Source organism: Gopherus flavomarginatus, chromosome 4 (assembly GCF_025201925.1).
Source record: "Gopherus flavomarginatus isolate rGopFla2 chromosome 4, rGopFla2.mat.asm, whole genome shotgun sequence".
Taxonomy (NCBI): Eukaryota; Metazoa; Chordata; order Testudines; family Testudinidae; genus Gopherus; species Gopherus flavomarginatus.
Window position 1 is genome coordinate 162,816,034 of NC_066620.1, and position 19,441 is coordinate 162,835,474.

Genomic DNA, 19,441 nt, shown 5'->3' on the forward strand with positions numbered 1-19,441 from the left:
AAGTATGAAACCTATCACTGCTGAGTCTCTGTTTCTAGAGACTAACATTAGAGTTGTTCTCCAAAAGTTTTTGTTAATGATTTTGTGAAGTGCCTCAGACACTTCTGGCATGAAAGGCATGTTAAACAGGAATCAAGTTCACACTGAATGCAAAGGCAGAGTTAATGATGCATTGGTAAGTACAAAGCATGCTACGTATTGCTATTTTCAAGAAAATCCAAGTTGTCTTATTGTTGGGAAATACACTGACAGGTGATAAAGGTCCAGATGACAGGGGTCAAATCCTGAAATTATTTACGTAGAAAAAAGTTTTATTAATTCCAATGAGAATTTTGTCTGAGTAAAGGCTTCAGAATTCAGGCCAATGAGTGTTTTGACTGAGTGAGGACTAAGTAAGGGCTTCAGAATTTTGCCCTATACTATTAGTTTCAGATGTGAGAGGTAATAGTTTAGTTTATTTCTAAAATACAGTTATGTAATCAAATCCTTTATTTTATAAGTAAATTGGATTTGATAAATAAATAACAACAAATTTCTATCCAGACATGTATATCTCTTTCATTATAACTAGATATAGAGATTTCATGATGATATGAGGTCAGTGGGTGAGGGATTAGTACGAGTTTAGATTAGCCACATTAATCAGGAGAGGTGGAGCTTTGAGTAAGATATGTGGCAATTTCAGGTAAATGCAAATAAAGTCATTGTATCATATCAAACCATCAGGTATTGTGTAAATGTCATATATGCTACAGGAAAAAATAATTAGAAGATTCATAGGGCTCTATCCTGCAACACAGTGAGTGTTCTGTCCCCAGTCCAACAAAGCACATGAGCAGACCTGTTGAAGTCGAAGAGCCTTTTCTGGATTGGGGCCAGAGCTGTCAGCTCCTGAGGAGAAGAGCTGAGAAGGATGGGTGATATGTGGGAGAGCACATTGCAATCTAGTAACAACAATATGAGGATATGCAAGTAAACTGAGTGCAGAAAAAAAAAGCTTTGCTAACTGCAAAATCATCTCCATTGGATCTGTTATTATTTTATGTGGGCAAAACTTTAAAAACTATTTTTATGGATAGCATTATGCCATGTGTTCCTTCATAGTACCCAAGAGGGGAATTATACATAATGTTGTTTTGAAAATTATTGTGCTGAAAATCAATTTTCTGAGAATGTAACAACAATATGCATGTTGAGACACCCCAGGGCCTACACCACAGCTGTGGAAACATTAGTCAGTGTATACAGTATTCAATGGGGCCCTAGAAATTTCAATAAATTATTAGGAAAACAAAGTCTTGCACATTACAGTACAGAAGTATGGTATACAATATTGTAAAATATGTGTTTACTAAATGAAAATGAGATCTTTTCATCTTTCTACTTGTGCATGGGAAGGGAATAACTCTCATTTGGGGAAAAGTATCTATTGTGCCTGTTTATTCTGGGAAAAAAGTAATATAATTCTAAGTCATTGTAAAGTGGATAGAATAACATACACGCAATAACATACTTATTTGCCTTGTTCAAAAAGATATTTTAAAGAACAATTAATGTTAATAGGCCCAATTCTCTTTGCTCAGTGAGTTTACAGGATTTATTAATGTTAATGAAGTTATCCTCAGAGTGAAATCAGGCCTTAACACTCATTGTATACCTCAATTTCCTAATATAAGAGTTTATGAGAGGTACTATACTGACAGCCCTGGATAATGAAATCCTTAATTTATGACCAAATGTAGTAGGGGGACAACACCTTTCTGCTGGGAACTGGAACAACCACGATTCATTTGACATATACTACTGGCAAATGGTGATAGAATTAAGTCACTAAAGTCTGGGCCTTATTCACATCAGGTGTCAGCTTCACAGAGGGATGTGGGAAGCTACCTTCTATTTCAGGTGTTTAAATCCAAAATGTGGATCCTCAGAATCCCCACTCAGCTGCCTAACCCCATAGGCACCTAAATCCCTGGTAGGGGGCATGTGCAAAACTGTCTCAATCTGGACACTGACATCCAGCTCACGTCCAAACTCTGATTTCATTCTCAATCTAGGTATCCCCTGCCTGTCTCGCCTGTGGGATCCAATCCAGAAGGCATGCTCTGAGCACAGCTACTCTGGCAAAATACGGCAGAAAGAGGTGGTGGTTGAAGTGCCCTCCCTATGCCCAAGAGCCGACCACTTAGAGCACTCATGCAGGACATGGGAGACCTTGATTCAAATACCCAGTCCTAGGTGAGTGCCTTAATCATGGGACTGTAGAGTCATTGTAACTCTCTCTGACCCTATGAATATTTAATTATTTGTGCAAAGAGAAATAGCTCTATAGCTCAGTGATTGGAGCACTCACATGGGAGACCTTGATTCAAGTCCCTACAGCACATCAGGCAGAGTAGGAATTGGAACTTGGGTCTCTAATGTCCTGGGCGAGTGCTTTACCCACTGGGTATAAGGGGAGAACCTCCTCCTCAAATCTTTTTTGCTGTTGTTGCGAGAAATGACTGACCTCACTTAGGCATCTGACTCTTGCAGAAGGTTGATGATTGTGAATCCCGTTAGGCTCCTAACTCTCCTTTGAGGGTTAGGGCTTAGTGTCCTCTGCATCTCCTACAGGCTATTTTAGGCGGCTCTCTGCTCAGCAGACTGGCTTTGTGATTTCCATTTTTAGGCACCTAACTCTCCCTATGCCTTGTACAAGGAACCTGGATGCCTAACTCAAGGCTGAGGATTCCACTTGGTGGCAGGATGCCTAAAAATTAGGTGTTGCAATGCTGAGACAAAGTCTCCTTTGTGGTTCTCACCCCAGGAATCTATAGGTGAAAGGCTCTGTTCCCCATTACCAATCCACCAAACTATCCAGCCTCCTTCTCATATCCAGCTGCATTGCATGTGACAAAAAAAAAAGTTATATTGTAAACTGTAGTGTGAAAGCTGTTAACCCGTTAATAAAGAATAACAAATGTTACATCTATCTGTCATTGCATACGGCTTGGAAAATTTGCCTCCCCTCCAAATATAATGATAAATATTATTTTTCTTTTTTCAAAAGCACAAAGTAATTCTCTTGTGGTAATCCAGAGATTTGCAGACATTTTAAAGCCTGTTTTAAGCAGTGTCACTTTTACAACTACAGTAAAATAGATTTCATATAATTAAGTATTTATTTTCCTATCATCTCATCCCCTGTCATAGCTGGGGCTGAACTCTCTAGGGCCAATAGCAAAGCGTTAAGTTCATAGCTCCCACCAGTCAAAGTCACTTAGTTTTTCATGCTGCCAGGGCCCAAATTCCGGGGCTTTCAGTGCACAACACAAGGAATCTTGATTTGGCTTAGCTAGTGGTTCATTACTTTGTTTTACTTTATTTCCACTGTTTAGTTGTTAATATATTTCTGGCAGCAGCACTGGTCATTAATTTAGTGCAGCATATTGTAGGATGCTTATCAAATGCCATTTCTAATTTTATTTAGCCCCTTGTGTCTAGTTACCACACTTATACGAGTTATTCTCCTTACTCCAGAAATAGTGCCACTGTAGCCAATTAGAACAACTAGAATGAAATCCTATAACTAGATTATTTTTTTTGATAAATGAAAAGCTTTCAAATAAAAAAACCCACCCTAATATCGAATAGTCAGAAGACAGTAATTTCTGCTTTACTAAGTGTTGATGAAATTCAAAGAATACAACTAGTCTGGAGGAGGTATATATTAGTAGGGGAACGGAATCCTCCACCTCTCCCTGGAGGTAATAACCAGGTCCTAATAAATTGGTGTACCACCACTCAAATCAATACAAATCATTCTAGTTTTTAATTATAATTTAACATATGTTTCAGTTCAGTTTTCTGGAAAGAGTCTGGTGGATACAGTTATTTAGCATAAAACATGGTTGGAGTTTTTCAGATTCAGGGTTGTTTCTGAATGAACATTCCATTAGTAAGATTTAGAGCTCTAGTGTCTTTGTTGTCATATCTTGAGTCTTGAGATCAAACTATGAATGTAGTTGCTACAGGCAATGAAATGCAACACACTCCATTACCTGATTAGCTGATGGATATAAATTGTATATGTATCAGCAATCTAATTTCAGTATGAAGAAGATTAGAAGAAGATGATTAGGGTTGGAAAAGACCTCAGGAGGTCATCTAGTCCAATGCCCTGCTCAAAGCAGGACCAACATGAACTAAATCATTCCAGCTAGGGCTTTGTCAAGCCGGGCCTTAAAAACCTCTAAGGATGGAGATTCCACCACCTCCCTAGATAACCCATCCCAGTGCTTCATCACTCTCCTAGTGAAATAGTGTTACTTAATATCCAACCTAGACCACCCCCACTGCAACTTGAAACCATTGCTCCTTGTTCTGTTATCTGCCACCATTGAGAACAGTCAAGCTCCATCCTCTTTGGAACCCCACTTCAGGTAGTTGAAGGCTGCTATCAAATCCGCCCTCACTCTTCTCTTCTGCGGACTAAACAATCCCAGTTCCCCCAGCCTCTCCTCATAAGCCATGTGCCCCAGCCCCCTAATCATTTTAGTTGCCCTCCGCTAGACTCTCTCCAGTTTGTCCTCATCCTTTCTATAGTAGGGGGTCCAAAACTGGATGCAATACTCCAGATGTGGCCCCACCAGTGCCGATTAGAGAGGAATAATCACTTCCCTCCATCTGCTGGCAATGCTCCTACTAATGCAGCCCAATATGCCGTTAGCCTTCTTGGCAACGAGGGCACACTGCCGACTCATATCCAGCTTCTCATCCACTGTAATCCCCAGGTCTTTTTCTGCAGACCTGCTGCTTAGCCATTTGGTTCCCAGCCTGTAGCGGTGCAAGCCTCTGCACTTGTCCTTGTTGAACTTCATCAGATTTCTTTTGGCCCAATCCTCCAATTTGTCTAGGTCACTCTGAACCCTATCCCTACCCTCCAGTGTATCTACTCTCCCCCTAGCTTAGTGTCATCTGAAATTTGATGAGGGTGCAATCCATCCCATCATCCAGCTCATTAATAAAGATGTTGAACAAAACCAGCCCCAGGACAGACCCTTGGGGTACTCTGCTTGATACCAGCTGTCAATTAGACAGCGAGCTATTGCTCACTACCTATTGAGATTGACAATCTAGCCAGCTTTCTATCCACCTTATAGTCCATTCATCCAATCCACACTTTTTTAACTTGCTGGCAAGAATATTGTGGGAGACTGTATCCAAAGCTTTGCTAAAGTCAAGATATATCAGATCCACTGCTTTCCCCACGTCCACAGAACCAGTTATCTCATCATAGAAGGCAATCAGGTTGTTCAAGCATGACTTGCCCTTGGTGAATCCGTGTTCACTGTTCCTGATCACCTTCCTCTCCTCCAAGTGCTTTAAAATGGTTTCCTTGAGGACCTGCTCCATGATTTTTCAGGGCCTGAAGTGAGGCTGACCGGTCTGTAGTCCCCCAGGTTCTCTTTCTTTCCTTTTTTAAAGATGGGCACTATATTTGCCATCCAGGACCTCTCCCAATCACCACAAGTTTTCAAAGATAATGGCCTACGGCTCTGTAATCACATCAGCCAATTCTCTCAGCACCCTCCAATGCATTAGATCTGGACTCATAGACTTGTGTATGTCCAGCTTTTCTAAATGGTCCTTAACCTATTCTTTCACCACTGAGGGCTGTTCACTTCCTCCCCATACTGTGTTGCCCACAACAGCAACGTGGGAGCTGACCCTCATCTGTGAAGACCGAGGTAAAAAAAACATTGAGTATGTCAGTTTTTTCCACATCATATGTCACTAGGTTGCCTCCCCCATTCATTAAGGGTTCCACACTTTCCCTGACCTTTTCCTTGTTGCTAACATACCTGTACAAAATCCTTCTTGTTACCCTTCACATCACTTGCTAGCTGCAACTCCAGTTGTGTTTTGGCCTTCCTGATTAAACCTCTGCATGTTCAAGCAAATATTTTTATATTCCTCCCTAGTCATCTGTCCAAGTTTCCATTTCTTGTAAGCTTCCTTTTTGTGTTTAAGCTCACTGAAGATTTCGCTCTTAAGCCAAGCTAGTCGCCTGTCATATTTGCTATTCTTTCTGTTCATCGGGATAGTTTGTATCTCTACTTTCAATAAGGCTTCTTTAAAATACAGCCAGCTTTCCTGGACTACTTTCCCCTTCATATTAGCCTCCCATGGGATCCTGCCCATCAGTTCCCTAAGGGAATCAAAGTCTGTTTTTCTGAAGTGCAGGGTATTTTTCTACCCTCCTTTCTTCCTTTTGTGAGGATCCTGACCTCAGCCATCTCATGATCACTGCTGCCCAGGTTCCCACCCAATTCTACTTCCCCTACCAATTCTTCCCTGTTTGTAAGCAGCAGGTCAAGAGGAGAACAGCCCCTGGTTGGTTCCGCCAGTAGCTGCATCAGGAAGTTGACCCCAACACTCTCCAAAAACTTCCTAGATTGTCTGTGCATTGTAGTATTGCTCTGCCAGCAGATGTCAGGGTGATTGAAGTCCCCCATTAGAACCAGGGCCTGTGATCTGGAAACTTAGGTTATTTGTCCAAAGAAAGCCTCATCTACCTCATTCTCCTGATCTGGTAGTCTATAGCACACGCCCACCATGACATCACCCTTGTTGCTCTCACTTCTAAACTTAACCCAAAGACTCTCAATAGGCGTTTCTTCAGTTTCATACTGCAGCTCTGAGCAATCATACTACTCTCTTACATACAGTGCACCTCCTCTGCCTTTCCTCCCCTGCCTTTCCTTCCTGAATGGTTTATACCCATCCATGACTGTGCTCCAGTCACATGAGCTACCTCACCAAGTCTCCGTTATTCCAATCACATCATAGTTTTTTGACCTTGCCAGGACTTCCAATTCTTCCTGCTTGTTTCCCAGGCTTATTGCATTCATGTCCATGCACCTAAGATAACTAGCTGATTGCCCTGCTTTCTCAGTATGAATCATGAGGCCCTACTGTTGCATCCTCCTCCTTGTGTTTCTTCCTGGTATCCCACTTCCCCACTTACCTCAGGGCTCAGGTCACTGTCCCCTGGCGAACCTAGTTTAAAGCCCTCCTCACTAGGTTAGCCAGCATGCTTGCGAAGATACTCTTCCCTTTCTTTGTTAGGTGGATCCCACCTCTTCCTATCAATTCTTCCCAGAACAACCCATGGTCGAGGAATCCAAAGTCCTCTCTCCAACACCACTTGCGCAACCATCCATTTACCTCAACAATTCAATAGTCCCTACCTGGGCCTTTCCTTCAACGGGGAGGATGGATGAGAACATGAATTGTGCCTCAAACTCCTTTATCCTTCTTCCCAGAGCCAGGTAGTCTGCAGTGACCTGCTCAAGGTCATTCTTGGCAGTATTATTGGAGTCCATACGGAGAAGTAGGAAGGGGTAGAGGTCCGAGGGTTTGATCAGTCTCAGCAGACACTCCATCACATCCTGAATTCTAGCTCCAGGCAAGCAGCACACTTCTCGAGTCTCTCAGTCTGGTTGGCAGATGGATGACTCTGTCCCCTTTAGGAGGCAGTCCCCAACCACCACCACCTGTCTCCTCCTCATGGGACTGGCGGTTGTGGAACCCCCATCCCTAGGACAATGCATCTCATGCCTTCTGGTTGATGGGGTCTCCTTCTGATCCCTTCCCTCAGATGGCTCTTCCAAATCATTCTCCGCAGTAGTACCTGTGCAGAGAGCCTGAGCTTACCTCTATCTGCATAGGGGGTACATGGTTTGTCCTCATTCTTTTTCTGGAGGTCACATTCTGCCAATTTTTTCCCCTTTCTGCACTGCCCTCTCTGATTCTTTGGCATGTTGTGCCTCCAGAACCAAACGCTGACTTCATTTTTTCTGATGCAACGCAAGGCTGATACTTGCTTCTTTAGTCCTTTAGCCTTCTCTTCTAATATGGAGACCAGTTTGCACTTTGTATGATGAAGTCACTTCTATCCTCTGGGAGAAAGACAAACATCCTGTGCAGGTCACACAGCTGATCACTCATTATCCACGTCTTCCTTCTAAAAGCATCCTCAAATGTTGTATTTACTTTTCACAGAAGCCTGAAAGGCAAAGACACTCTGTGGGAACTCCCCCAGGCAAACTCCCTCCATTTGCCTGTCCTCAGTTTGTTGCTCACTCAGTTCGCAACTGGTTGCCTTTTTATAAGGCTGCAGGCTCGAAGCAGTTGGCCCAGCTCAAAGCCTTCCCTCTAATCAACTACTCAAGGCCCACCTGGAACAAAGCACTCCCAATTCACATTTTTCAAACAAACAAACAAACAAACACACACACGCACGCGCACACACACACGGTCAGTCACACTTTTCAAACAAACAAGCACACCGTCAAACAGTCCCTGCAACTAGTTCTAGTCAAACAAATGGTCACAGCAGACAAACACTCAGATATTCACCCCACCAGTTCACAACACAATCCCCTAATGCAGCACTCACCTTAGCTACTCTCAGATGGTTCCCAGGCAAACTCCCTCCCTGTTTGCCTGTCCTCTGCTCGCTGCTCACAATAAATATTGATGAAGTGCAACAATCTACATAAGATACTAATGTCCTCATTCAGAAGGTCTTATACACATACTAGGTTTTTATTCCTGACGTGCATACACAAACATAACCCACAATACCACATTTGCAGAATTTGTATCACAATACGGGCAGCTCAAAAGTTGAGCTATTTACACAGAACATACTGTGGGGAATCAAGAGATAACTGTATCATCTCATCTGCAGTTCTAAAGGCTTTATTTATAAATAAAGACACTTAAAGCACCAAGCCACACAGGCCTGGAAGCTCACTTTTTATGGAAGGCTGATCAGTTGTTCAGAGGTGACATCAGCTTGCTGTGGAAGCCAAGAACCAGCTGACAGTAGCAGAGTGAATGGCAAAAATCACATGCAAAATAGCTGTACTCCTTTCAAGACTCACAATGCCCTGTTCACTATACATTTAGGACCCAATCACTCACAGAAGAAGTCTAGCAGTTTAGGATTTTTTCCATCACCTCAATGGGGGAAGCAATGAGTCATTAATTCCTATCCATCCAGAGTACAGAGAGGAGTGCTCTGAATAGCTTTGAATGTGCAGATGGATGGACTTCAGTAGTCCAGAATTGTTTTCTATAAATTAAAATTAAGAAGCTAGGAGTGCTGACAGGGCCTGGCCATTGATAGCTCTTTATAAAATAAAAGTTTGAATGATTCATGGCCACCTTGATGCTCTTCCGTGCCTGGCAGACTTTCCCTAAGGTATTCCAGAGACAGCTGAATATGATAGTCATTTGGCTCTACATCTCAGAGTGTGGAATAATAGAGAGAAACTGCTTCCATAAACAACTCTTCCTGGCTTCTTTCCTGGTTTCAGGAGTTAGCATGCCAAATAGAAAAATGTTGACATTTAGTTAATTAAGTTATGGAGGGGCGAAGAGAATGGTGCACTGCGTAGAGACGTCTACCCTAAAAAAGCAGTGGCTAGCCACTGCAGGTGCAGAACACATTAAAACTTAATTGGGAAGCTATTTTCTTCAGGACTAACCTCTTTTTTCTTCTTATTTCTTTTCAGATTATCATTGGCAAAAAAAAATCTGCATATTCTTCTCCTATCTCCTTTTGGTCATGATTTCACTCCAACTCTGGACAAGGGAGAGAAAAGTGTCTGGGGTTTCTACTTCACTTATAACTATTATGAAACAATGTTCATTGATTGATTGTGAAACAAAAAAGATATCTTTAGTAGCTACTGCACATAAGACTGTGTGAAAACATGGAGGTATTTGATTCAATGGTGTGGGAAGAAAAGGGAGAATATTGGTTTCTAGTATTTTAGGCTGCCTGGGAGTAAAATGAGCTCTCCCTTTCTATTTAGATACTTGTGCAGATCTCAGAACTGAAGAATTTGAGCTGTACAGGTGTATGCATTTCTTCTTTTCAAAAAAGTCCCTTTATGTAACCCTACTGTCCTCTGCTAATGCAATTTAATTGAAAATGTATCTGGAAGCTAAGGGTGGTGGCTTTCTTGAAAGTGAGGCCAGGCACAATCAGTATATCCTTGCCAGAGCACTTTCACTAAACTGATGAGAATCAGTTTTAAGTACAAGTACATGAAGCCTGAGTATTTTTTACAACTATCCATCAGCTTTCATACTTACAAAGGAAACTCCCTTCCTACCCCAACCCCTGCCCCCCAAGCTAAAGTTAAGAAAAAACATTTACAATATAGCAATATGATTAACAAATCATTAACATAGTATACACAATGATGCATTAAAGAAAGACAATTTTATTTTTTAAAATAATAGTTGTAAAAAGTTTATACTATACTATAAAAAACTACTTAAACAAATATGGTCCTTGAGATTTCCTACAGTCATTTCCCTGAAGTAATGTAATTTTTGTTGCATATCTTAATAGTTTCTTACCTTAAAGTGGGCAAAATAAGTTCTAAATTTTTGTACAGCACTGCTCCAAGCACAAATACAGTGGATTCATCCAGTTCTAAAATAAGAAATAAAAGTTAAAAATATCTTAGTCAGCACATGCCTCTACAGATAGTATTTATCATTCCAATATATGTTTTATTTTTAAAGAAATCATCGTTAGGGCTCTACCAAATTCATGAAAAATGCATCACAGACCATATAATCTGCTCTACCCCATGAAATCTGGTCTTTTGTGTACTTTCACCATGTACTATACTCTTTTATACTATAGAGTAAAAGTATATACAAGTACACAGCGTTTCTCAAACTGGGAGTCCCAACTCAAAAGGGGGTCTCAAGCCTATTGTAGAAGGATCACAGTATTGACACTTCTACTTCTGTGCTGCCTTCAGAGCTGAGTGGCTGGAGAGCAGGGCCTGCTGGCCAGGTGCCAGGTCTGAATGCAGTGCTGCTACCCGGAGCACCACAGAAGTAAGGCATAGTGGTATTGTCAACCTTACTTCTGCCCTGCTGCTGGCAGTGACTGCCTTCACAGCTGGGTGGCCAGGGAGCAATGGCTGCTGGCTGGGAACCCAGCTCTGAAGGCTGTGCTGCTCCTGGTGGTGGCGCTGCCTTCAGAACTCAGCACCTGTTTGGCAGCTGCCACGTTCCAGCTACCCTGTTCTGAAGGCAGCCCAGAAGTAAGAGTGGCAATACTACGACCCTGCTACAATAGCTTTGCAACCCCATTTTGGGTCGGCACCCCCAGTTTGAGAAATGCTGACTTAAGGGCTTTATATGTTTATATTTTTCTGTTTTTCAATACATATTCATGCTTTTTTTACAACTCCATGAAATTTAAGTATCTGAAGTCATGACATTCAAGATTTTAAAAATGTTATAACTGTGAAATTTACGAAAATGGATCGTGAATTTGGTAAGGCCCTAATCATCATTGTTGTGAAATATATTCTGCAGAACTCTGTTTATAATGTTAGAACATATCAGACATAAGAACAGCCATACTGAGTCAGACCAAAGGTCCATGTAGCCCAGTATCCTGTCTTCTGTCATTGTCTGGTGCTTCAGAGGAAATGAACAGAACAGATGGATCAAGTGATCCATACCCTGTTATCCACTTAGAATTGCTCTTCAATAAGATTCATCAGTGTATAGTAAACTCTGTCAGTGCTTTCCAATGTATTTGTCTTCATTCTGATATATCCAGAGAAACTATCGTTAGGGGCCATTTTTTAATATGAATGGGGCAGACACTCTAATGCGGCTTATTTGCACCACACAACTAGTATATATTGTCCCTAAAACCTGTGTAACTACTCTGGGGAGGATTAGCCAGTACAAGTCAGATCAGCCTTTAGGATGTTCTAATTTAGTAGAGGAAGACTGGCCCAGCTATCACAGCGATTGTAGGACCAGGGCAATGCATAGAATAGCTTTAAGTCATCTATAAACATATGTTTGCAAGGAGAGCACTGTGCAGAATAGCTGGATCCCAAGATTTTGCCTGATGTGAATTAATACTGAATATTGAAAATATTGGCAATACAATGAAGCAAATACTTTGCACTTCTACAGGATCTTTTGTCCAAGAATCTGAAAGCTCTTTACCTACCTTAATTAAGATTCACCACATATATTTAAGGCTGGGTAAGTATTTTTATTATTATTATAAGACTCATTTTAGAGATTGTTAGCAAAAGCACTAGGAAATTAAGTACTAGCCAGATGAGTCCATACTTCCCAGTTTCCTCAGTCTAACTATTAAATAAACACTTATCCTCTAATAAAATATAATACCTGTGTCATAAACAGATGGTTAAGGGTTAATGTCTCTTTTACCTGTAAAGGGTTAAGAAGCTCAGTAAACCTGGCTGACACCTGACCAGAGGACCAATGAGGGGACAAGACACTTTCAAATCTTGGTGGAGGGAAGTCTTTGTTTGTGCTTTTTGTTTTGTTCTTTGTTCACTCTCGGGGCTAAGAGGGGCCAGACGTGCAACCAGGTTTCTCCAATCTTTCTGAAACAGTTTCTCATGTTCAAAATAGTAAGTACTAGCTAGAAAAGGCGGATTAGACTTATGTTTGTTTTCTTAACTTGTGAATGTGTATTTTGTTGGAAGGAGTTTTACCTCTGTTTGCTGTAACTTGTATCTCAGGCTAAGGGGCAGGAAGTCCCTCTAGTCTATACAAGCTGAAGACCCTGTAAACATTTTCCATCTTGATTTTACAGAGATAATTTTTACTTTTTTCTTTCTTTAATTAAAAGCTTTCTTTTTAAGAACCTGATTGATTTTTTTCCTTGTTTAAGACCCAAGGGGATTGGGTCTGAACTCACCAGGGATTGGTGGGGGGAAAGGAGGGGGGGAAAGGTTAATTCCTCTCTGTTTTAAGGTCCAAGGAGTTTGGATCAGTGTAATCTCTCAGGGTAACCCAGGGAGGGGAAAGTCTGGGAGGGGGAAAGGAGGGGAAATGGTTTATTTCTCTTCATTTTAAGACCCAAGGGGTTTGGGTCTTGGGTTCCCCAGGGAAGGTTTTGGGGGGACAGGGAGTGTACCAGACACTGGAATTTCTGGTTGGTGGCAGCGCTATCAGATCTAAGTTAGAAATTAAGCTTAGAAGGGTACATGCAGGTCCCCACTTTCTGGACGCTAAAGTTCAAATTGGGAAAAATACCTTGACAACCTGAATGCTTCTTTACCTGATGACATCGGAGTGAAGATATTTTTTGGAATGACAACTCTGTCTTCTGAGTTTCGTGCCCAGTCAACCATTCCTTTCCTTCCTTTCATTGGGAAATTGATGTCTGTTAAAACAGATGCTGCAGGAAGCTTCTGAATGCTAGCCACTATTAAGAGAAATCATAAAATCAAATAAAACGTGTTTTACTCTTCAAAGCATTATTAAGAGGTCATAACAGTAAAGTAGTAACAAAAATGTACAATACTGTATTTCATATAAAATGAAAATTTATAAGGATATTAACTGGGACCACACACTTTATTTTCAATTTATTAGATAGTTCTACTGTGGATTACTGTTATGGCATTGATTCTATCACTTGTCAGCCAAGTTTATGTTAACTCTCTTAACAAGGATTATTGAATGCGCTGGCTCATACCCTGAAATTCACATGTAAGCACATATCTGAGCTGTGTCTTCAGAGCAAATTCTGAAATTATTAAATGTGACAGTACAAGCAAGAGGATGCTTCAAATTGCTTTGGGAGATATAACTGCTAGAATCAGGCTAATGCAGCAGTAACAGTTCCTCTATCCTCTGCACAGGCACAAAAATATCTGGGGACAGACCCTTTAAAGAGATTCACATACTAAAAGCTACTGTTGTTTCAATGCAAAGCAGAATAACAAAATATACCACATGATCAGTTTCCCTTAAAACAACAATTCCTCACCATGAAATATTGATTGTATGGGTTTTTTAAACTAAAAAACCACAACTAAATATACACAACATCACTGAGCTGAACAGAAAGAAAGACAAACAGGCAATTTGGAATTTTGTTTACCCATCTTAGTTTTCTTTCTGTTTTTAACTGATTTTTTATCTAGAAATCAGTTTTATCTTTGCCTTGAAATCTGAGTGCAACTCCATGGCAACACTGTCAGTGTCTAGTAAGATTCAGGCTACTTTTAATCATCTGACAGTGATGCAAGTCTTTATGCACATTCAGAGAGATGATAAGCAATCTGTTTGGAGGTAGCTCCATTCCTAATGTAAACCATGATGATAAGCATTTCTACTGCAATGCTTTTCCTAATTAATTTATGACAGAGATAATAGAGTTGGTGCAATTTGCACATGAGGTCAATTCCGTGATTTGCATAATGATTTCACTACAAGTGTTCCATAGAGGAGTTAAAGAGAAAGATAATCACAGCAGCAAAATTAAAGTATGAAACTATTAAGCATCTCATATGTGGATTTCATTTTAAAGGAAAAATAAGTTAACATTACCAGCTCCACAAATGTATTATTTGACAACTGGCTCTTAGTTCCAAATTAGAGTGGTTATGTATTACAGCATCACATTAGTGAGGTTGTACTCAAGGCTCTTCCGGACTCTCAGTTATAAAACTATCACCAGGGGTTTATTGTGACAGTTAAAATCATCTCTAGGTTACAATTTGGCATATAAATTCGCAGCCCTAGAGGAATGTTTTTTCTTGTCAAATTTTGGTTGGCATGTGTGTTTGTGTGTAGGGAGGAGAAGGTAGAGTTCAAGTGTTTCAGAATTATTGGAGCATAAAATGGACTGCATGTTTTTCACATACTTTATAATTCCAATATTAAATACATTAATCTTGTATAAAGGAAATTTTCCTGGTTATTGGAGCCTAATTAGAGAGTTTAATTTACAGCAAACCAATTTAAAACCATGTTTATTTAGTTTCCAAAAGTAAATACATGTAATACATCAGAGGGGTAGCTGTGTTAGTCTGGATCTGTAAAAAGCGACAGAGAGTCCTGTGGCACCTTATAGACTAACAGAAGTATTGGAGCATAAGCTGTGGTGAATAGCCACTTCGTCAGATGCACAAAAGCTTATGCTCCAATACTTCTGTTAGTCTATAAGGTGCCACAGGACTCTGTTGCTTTTTACATGTAATATTATTAACGGTCACACTCCTTAACACATATTCTTATTTTAGTCACAGAGTATCTGTCTGTCTATCATTCAGAAGTTATACTATTTCATCTGTGCATCAGGAAGGCTGTTCCTCATTTTTCAGATAAACAAAACAAAACAGGAAATCAATGTTATTCAATGGAATTCATTCCGCAGGACAGAAAATCATTTTAGAAGTGGTGAAATATTAAAGGTCAAGGACTATATTTCTTTGATCCTATCTATATATTTTTAACTCAGCCCACTATCATGATACTTAAGTACTTCTCAGACACGAAGACTCCAAAACAGCCATTAAGGATAAGCGGTTAATAATACACAAGTTAAACATTCAGTTAATGGCTTTCATAATACAAAATAATCCTATATGTGGTTTAGACCATTTGTTCTTTCCCAAAAATAAAAACCAACCACACAAAAAGCTCTCAATTTAATTTTGTGAAAGTTGCCAGATCTATACTTTGGAGAACGAAATTCTCTGCTTAGCCAGAAAGTAGGCAACAGCCATGCAAGCTCAACTGTGAACAAGCTACAGCCTTGTTCTGAAAGGACTACCTGTAGGGATCAGTGTAGATGATCAGATCACACCACGCCCTGTCATTCTTTAGCCACATTGCCGAGACTACACATAATGTGTGTCCATTAATGTCAGCTAGAGCAATGGAGATATGGGTACATAGTTCACTAGAATCTGGACAGAGGCCCTATTAAGTTCAGTCCCTATTAAGATACCAGCAGGATACATAAAGGGGAACCACTTCCTGTACAGTAACAAATCTTTAGCACTGCGGTACATCATACTTTAATTCTAAAACTAAATTTCATCCACATTGAATATTAATATGTGACTTATCACAGAGATCTTGGAGCACGACCAGCTGCATTTCCATTGTGAAATGATGCTTCAGTGTTCTCAGACTCAATTTTAATCTGCAGCATAAAAAATAACTGTTTACTGTGATGTGAGTGTTGAAATCAGAGGGGCATTTAGGGAAGCCTGCATGTAATTCAGGTGCCAGGTCATTCACATACCAGTAACTCAAATGTCATTTCCTTACATAAGTATCCTACACAGAGAATAAAACAGAATGACATTTTATTCACTCTATTTTATCGTGTTCTCTGTATGCTATATTTGCATTAGGAATGATGCTCCAGCTACTGGTACCTGAATTATTTAGTGCTGCAATTACCACATACTTTTATATCCAAATTTTCTGATTTCAGCACTCTGTTCAGTAGAAACAAAAGCAACATGTACTTTTTTAATCACCAGAACAAAACCTTGTGACCTGAATGCTAAGTTTATAAAACAAAAAAATGACACCAATGGAAATTCAGACATCCTTGGGTATTTTTCTTGCACTTATATAGAAGGGTAAAATGTACATAAAATCCCAAGAAATACAACAATTATGTACCATCTCAAATAGCTATAATATTCAATAAAAAGTTTAGTGAAAAATTATACAACAAATAAGAAGGAAAAAAAAGAAAAGAAGGTAGAACAAAAGAAAAGTAAAAAAGATCTGGGTCCCAGAAGAACAAAAGTATGGGAGCACTGGCTTGAGTAATAATAATTTAACTTACAATATGAGAAGTCCTCATATATAGTTTATGCATTGTTATCATAATCTACAGTATACATTGCTCTCTAGCACAAAGATTTTTTTGTTAATGATGTGGGCCAATCGTTATTTTGGTTTGTACACATAATACTTACATATACGCATAGGCACCAGTTTTAGGCAGGTACATAACAATTGGCCTAGATAAGCCATGCCTCTGCTGCTTCTGCCTGTGCTATCATGGCTACATTGCTAATTATATTTGTGCTAGCTTAATGAGAGCTAGCACAGTTGTGTGTAAGTGAACAGGGGACTCAAATCCTTAGGTCATACTATAGAGATAGTCTAAGGAAGTAGTTCTCAATTAGGGGTCCATGGCCCCTTAGAGGGCCTTGAGCAGGTTTCAGGGGAGCCTCCAAGCAAGGCCAGCATTAGACTTGCTGGGGCCAAGGGCAGAAAGCCGAAGACCCACTGGATGAGGCTGAAGCCCAGGTCCCTGAGCCCCGCTGCCAGGGGTTTAAGATGAAACCTCAGCAATGTAGCTTCATGGGGACACCTGTGGCATGGGTCCTCTGGAAATTGCTCTGCTTGCTACCCCCTAACGCCACCCTGGCTTTTATATGTAGAAAACCAGTTATTGCGGCACAGGTGGGCCATGGAATTTTTATAGCATGTTGGGGGGTTGGGTGGGGGGGGCAGCTCAGAAAGAAAAAGGTTGAGAACCCCCGGTCTAAGGAATTCTGCCCATGGACCCAAACTACAACCTCAACTTTCGGCAGCAGAATTCAGAATCTAAACCTGGATCTAGATCAACATTTCAAAATTGGTCTCTAGCTCTATCAGGGGCTGAAAACAAAGCCCCAGATCGAAATACCTCTAGATGGGATGTTTGAAATCTGGTTCTGAATTTTCCAGCTGTTATTACTTTTTAAACAGAGTGGAGAACATTGGGCCTGATTCTCTTCTCAATTCCACTGATTTACACAGGAATAAATTAGAGGAGACCAGGGGCTCATCATTCTACAATGCATTGGTGCATTGACACAGTATATTTAATGAGGGAAAATGGTTAGGTAAATTTTACTCATGTGTAAAAGGCCAGCACAAGGTCTGTACAATTCTTAAGTTCCATTTAACTCCCATATCAGAGTTTGAGAGATTTTAGTAGTGCACTACTTTGTACTTTACCCCTAAACAGGGGTGAACTTCACCCACATAGAACAGGGTTCACTTGACAATACTACTATAAATAGATGAGCACAGTCAAATATAGCTAAAGAAAGGTAACAACATACTGAGGCTGAAATAAAGCATGCATATACCCTGTACAATATATTGAAAAGAAGAAGTTATCCTTCCAAATATATTACTCTAAATTAGTGCCAAATTCAGGAAGAGCTTTGCTTTTCTGCTGTTGAGTACCAAACTGGTTCTCAAACTAGACCTATCTGGGATTTATGCCTGGGGATAGCAACTTCAAAGTAGTTTGAAAACCAAAACTTTCCAGGAAAGTTTCTACATTTTGCTTTTAAGAATAAGCAAAACTGGAAGGAAGGGTTATTTATAATTCTTCCATCATTCCTCTTTTCCTTCCCCTTCCTGACTTGCTCACCTACTGCATACTTGATATATGTTTTTTTCTGCATTCAACAAACCTGAGTTGATAATATCAATTGGTTTTGTTTTCTGAGTTCAGGGGTGTTGCACTATCTAAGTATCCATGCATATGTTTCAAGGAAAAAATTAATAGATCTGCCATCAATACATGTTCAGTATACAACAAATAAAAGCACTATTGCATTAAACTTCAGAACACCAAATCTGTATATTTCTTTACAAATTTTTTTCATGTAAAAAAATGTCTGTATAAGAAATAAATATGCCTCAGTTGGAAACATATTTACAAATTTTAGAATTATTCTGCTGACCTCTCATGTAAGCTCTTATTTCCTTTGCTGAATAAATAAGCTCATTCCACTCAGCTGACCCTAGATATACAGGGAGCAAAGTCCTCTTTAGCACATCATCAACAAGCCAGATGGGTATATTAAAGATGATATTCATAGCAGATTTACCATATCCACTTAGCCCCCTGCCCCAAACCTTTCATTTTAAAGGCATTCTGTGATAATCTGTAATGGTGAAATCTGCTTCTCGGGGAGACCCATTTGTGGATTTCTGGATATGCTATGGATCTCTGCATACCAGTAGTCCTGGTGATCCCCTTTGAAATCCTCCACTATGTGCTTGTCAAATTTTATTCGTATAAATTTGCTTGTGGGAGAGCCTGATCCCTTGACATGATTGATGTGTAACCTATAGTTACAGAGAGTCACATATTTGGGGTACTTTTGCACATGTGTCTGTTCATGGCTCACAATTAATTGATTAATCAGATAAAGACTCATACTCCATCTATTCACATGTAACATAACAACATCATAACAAGGCTCACTAGCCATGTACCTGCCATGTGTGTAGTTCCCTTTTTATATTCTTCACAGATTCCAACGCAAACAGATTACCTGATCATATCGAAAATTGTTTGAATTCTCCCATGCTAATGTCCATTTCAAGGTTAACGTCAAAACAGTGAAACACATAATAGGCTACTAGTGTGGCAGGGGAAAATTCAGGGTAACAAGGTTTAGCCCAGTCAACTGTGCCATAGTTGCACCTCATAGAAATCTTCAGCTAATTTATGCATTATCTAGACTGTCACGTTTGTCAGTTCATGTTCTGTACCAGCAATGACTGAGGACCAAAGTCACAAACTATT

At 40.0% G+C, this 19,441-nt stretch overlaps 1 protein-coding gene across 1 annotated transcript in view; it reads right to left on the reverse strand.

The window, feature by feature from the left end:
• ADGRB3 (adhesion G protein-coupled receptor B3) overlaps positions 1-19,441 on the reverse strand; it is a 636,306-nt gene that overhangs the window by 233,888 nt on the left and 382,977 nt on the right. Inside the window, exons 13-14 of the mRNA XM_050951631.1 lie at positions 13,145-13,291; positions 10,426-10,501 (exon numbers count right to left, since the gene is read on the reverse strand). Coding sequence (XP_050807588.1) covers positions 10,426-10,501; positions 13,145-13,291 — 223 coding nt within the window. The remainder of the gene's footprint in view (positions 1-10,425; positions 10,502-13,144; positions 13,292-19,441) is intronic.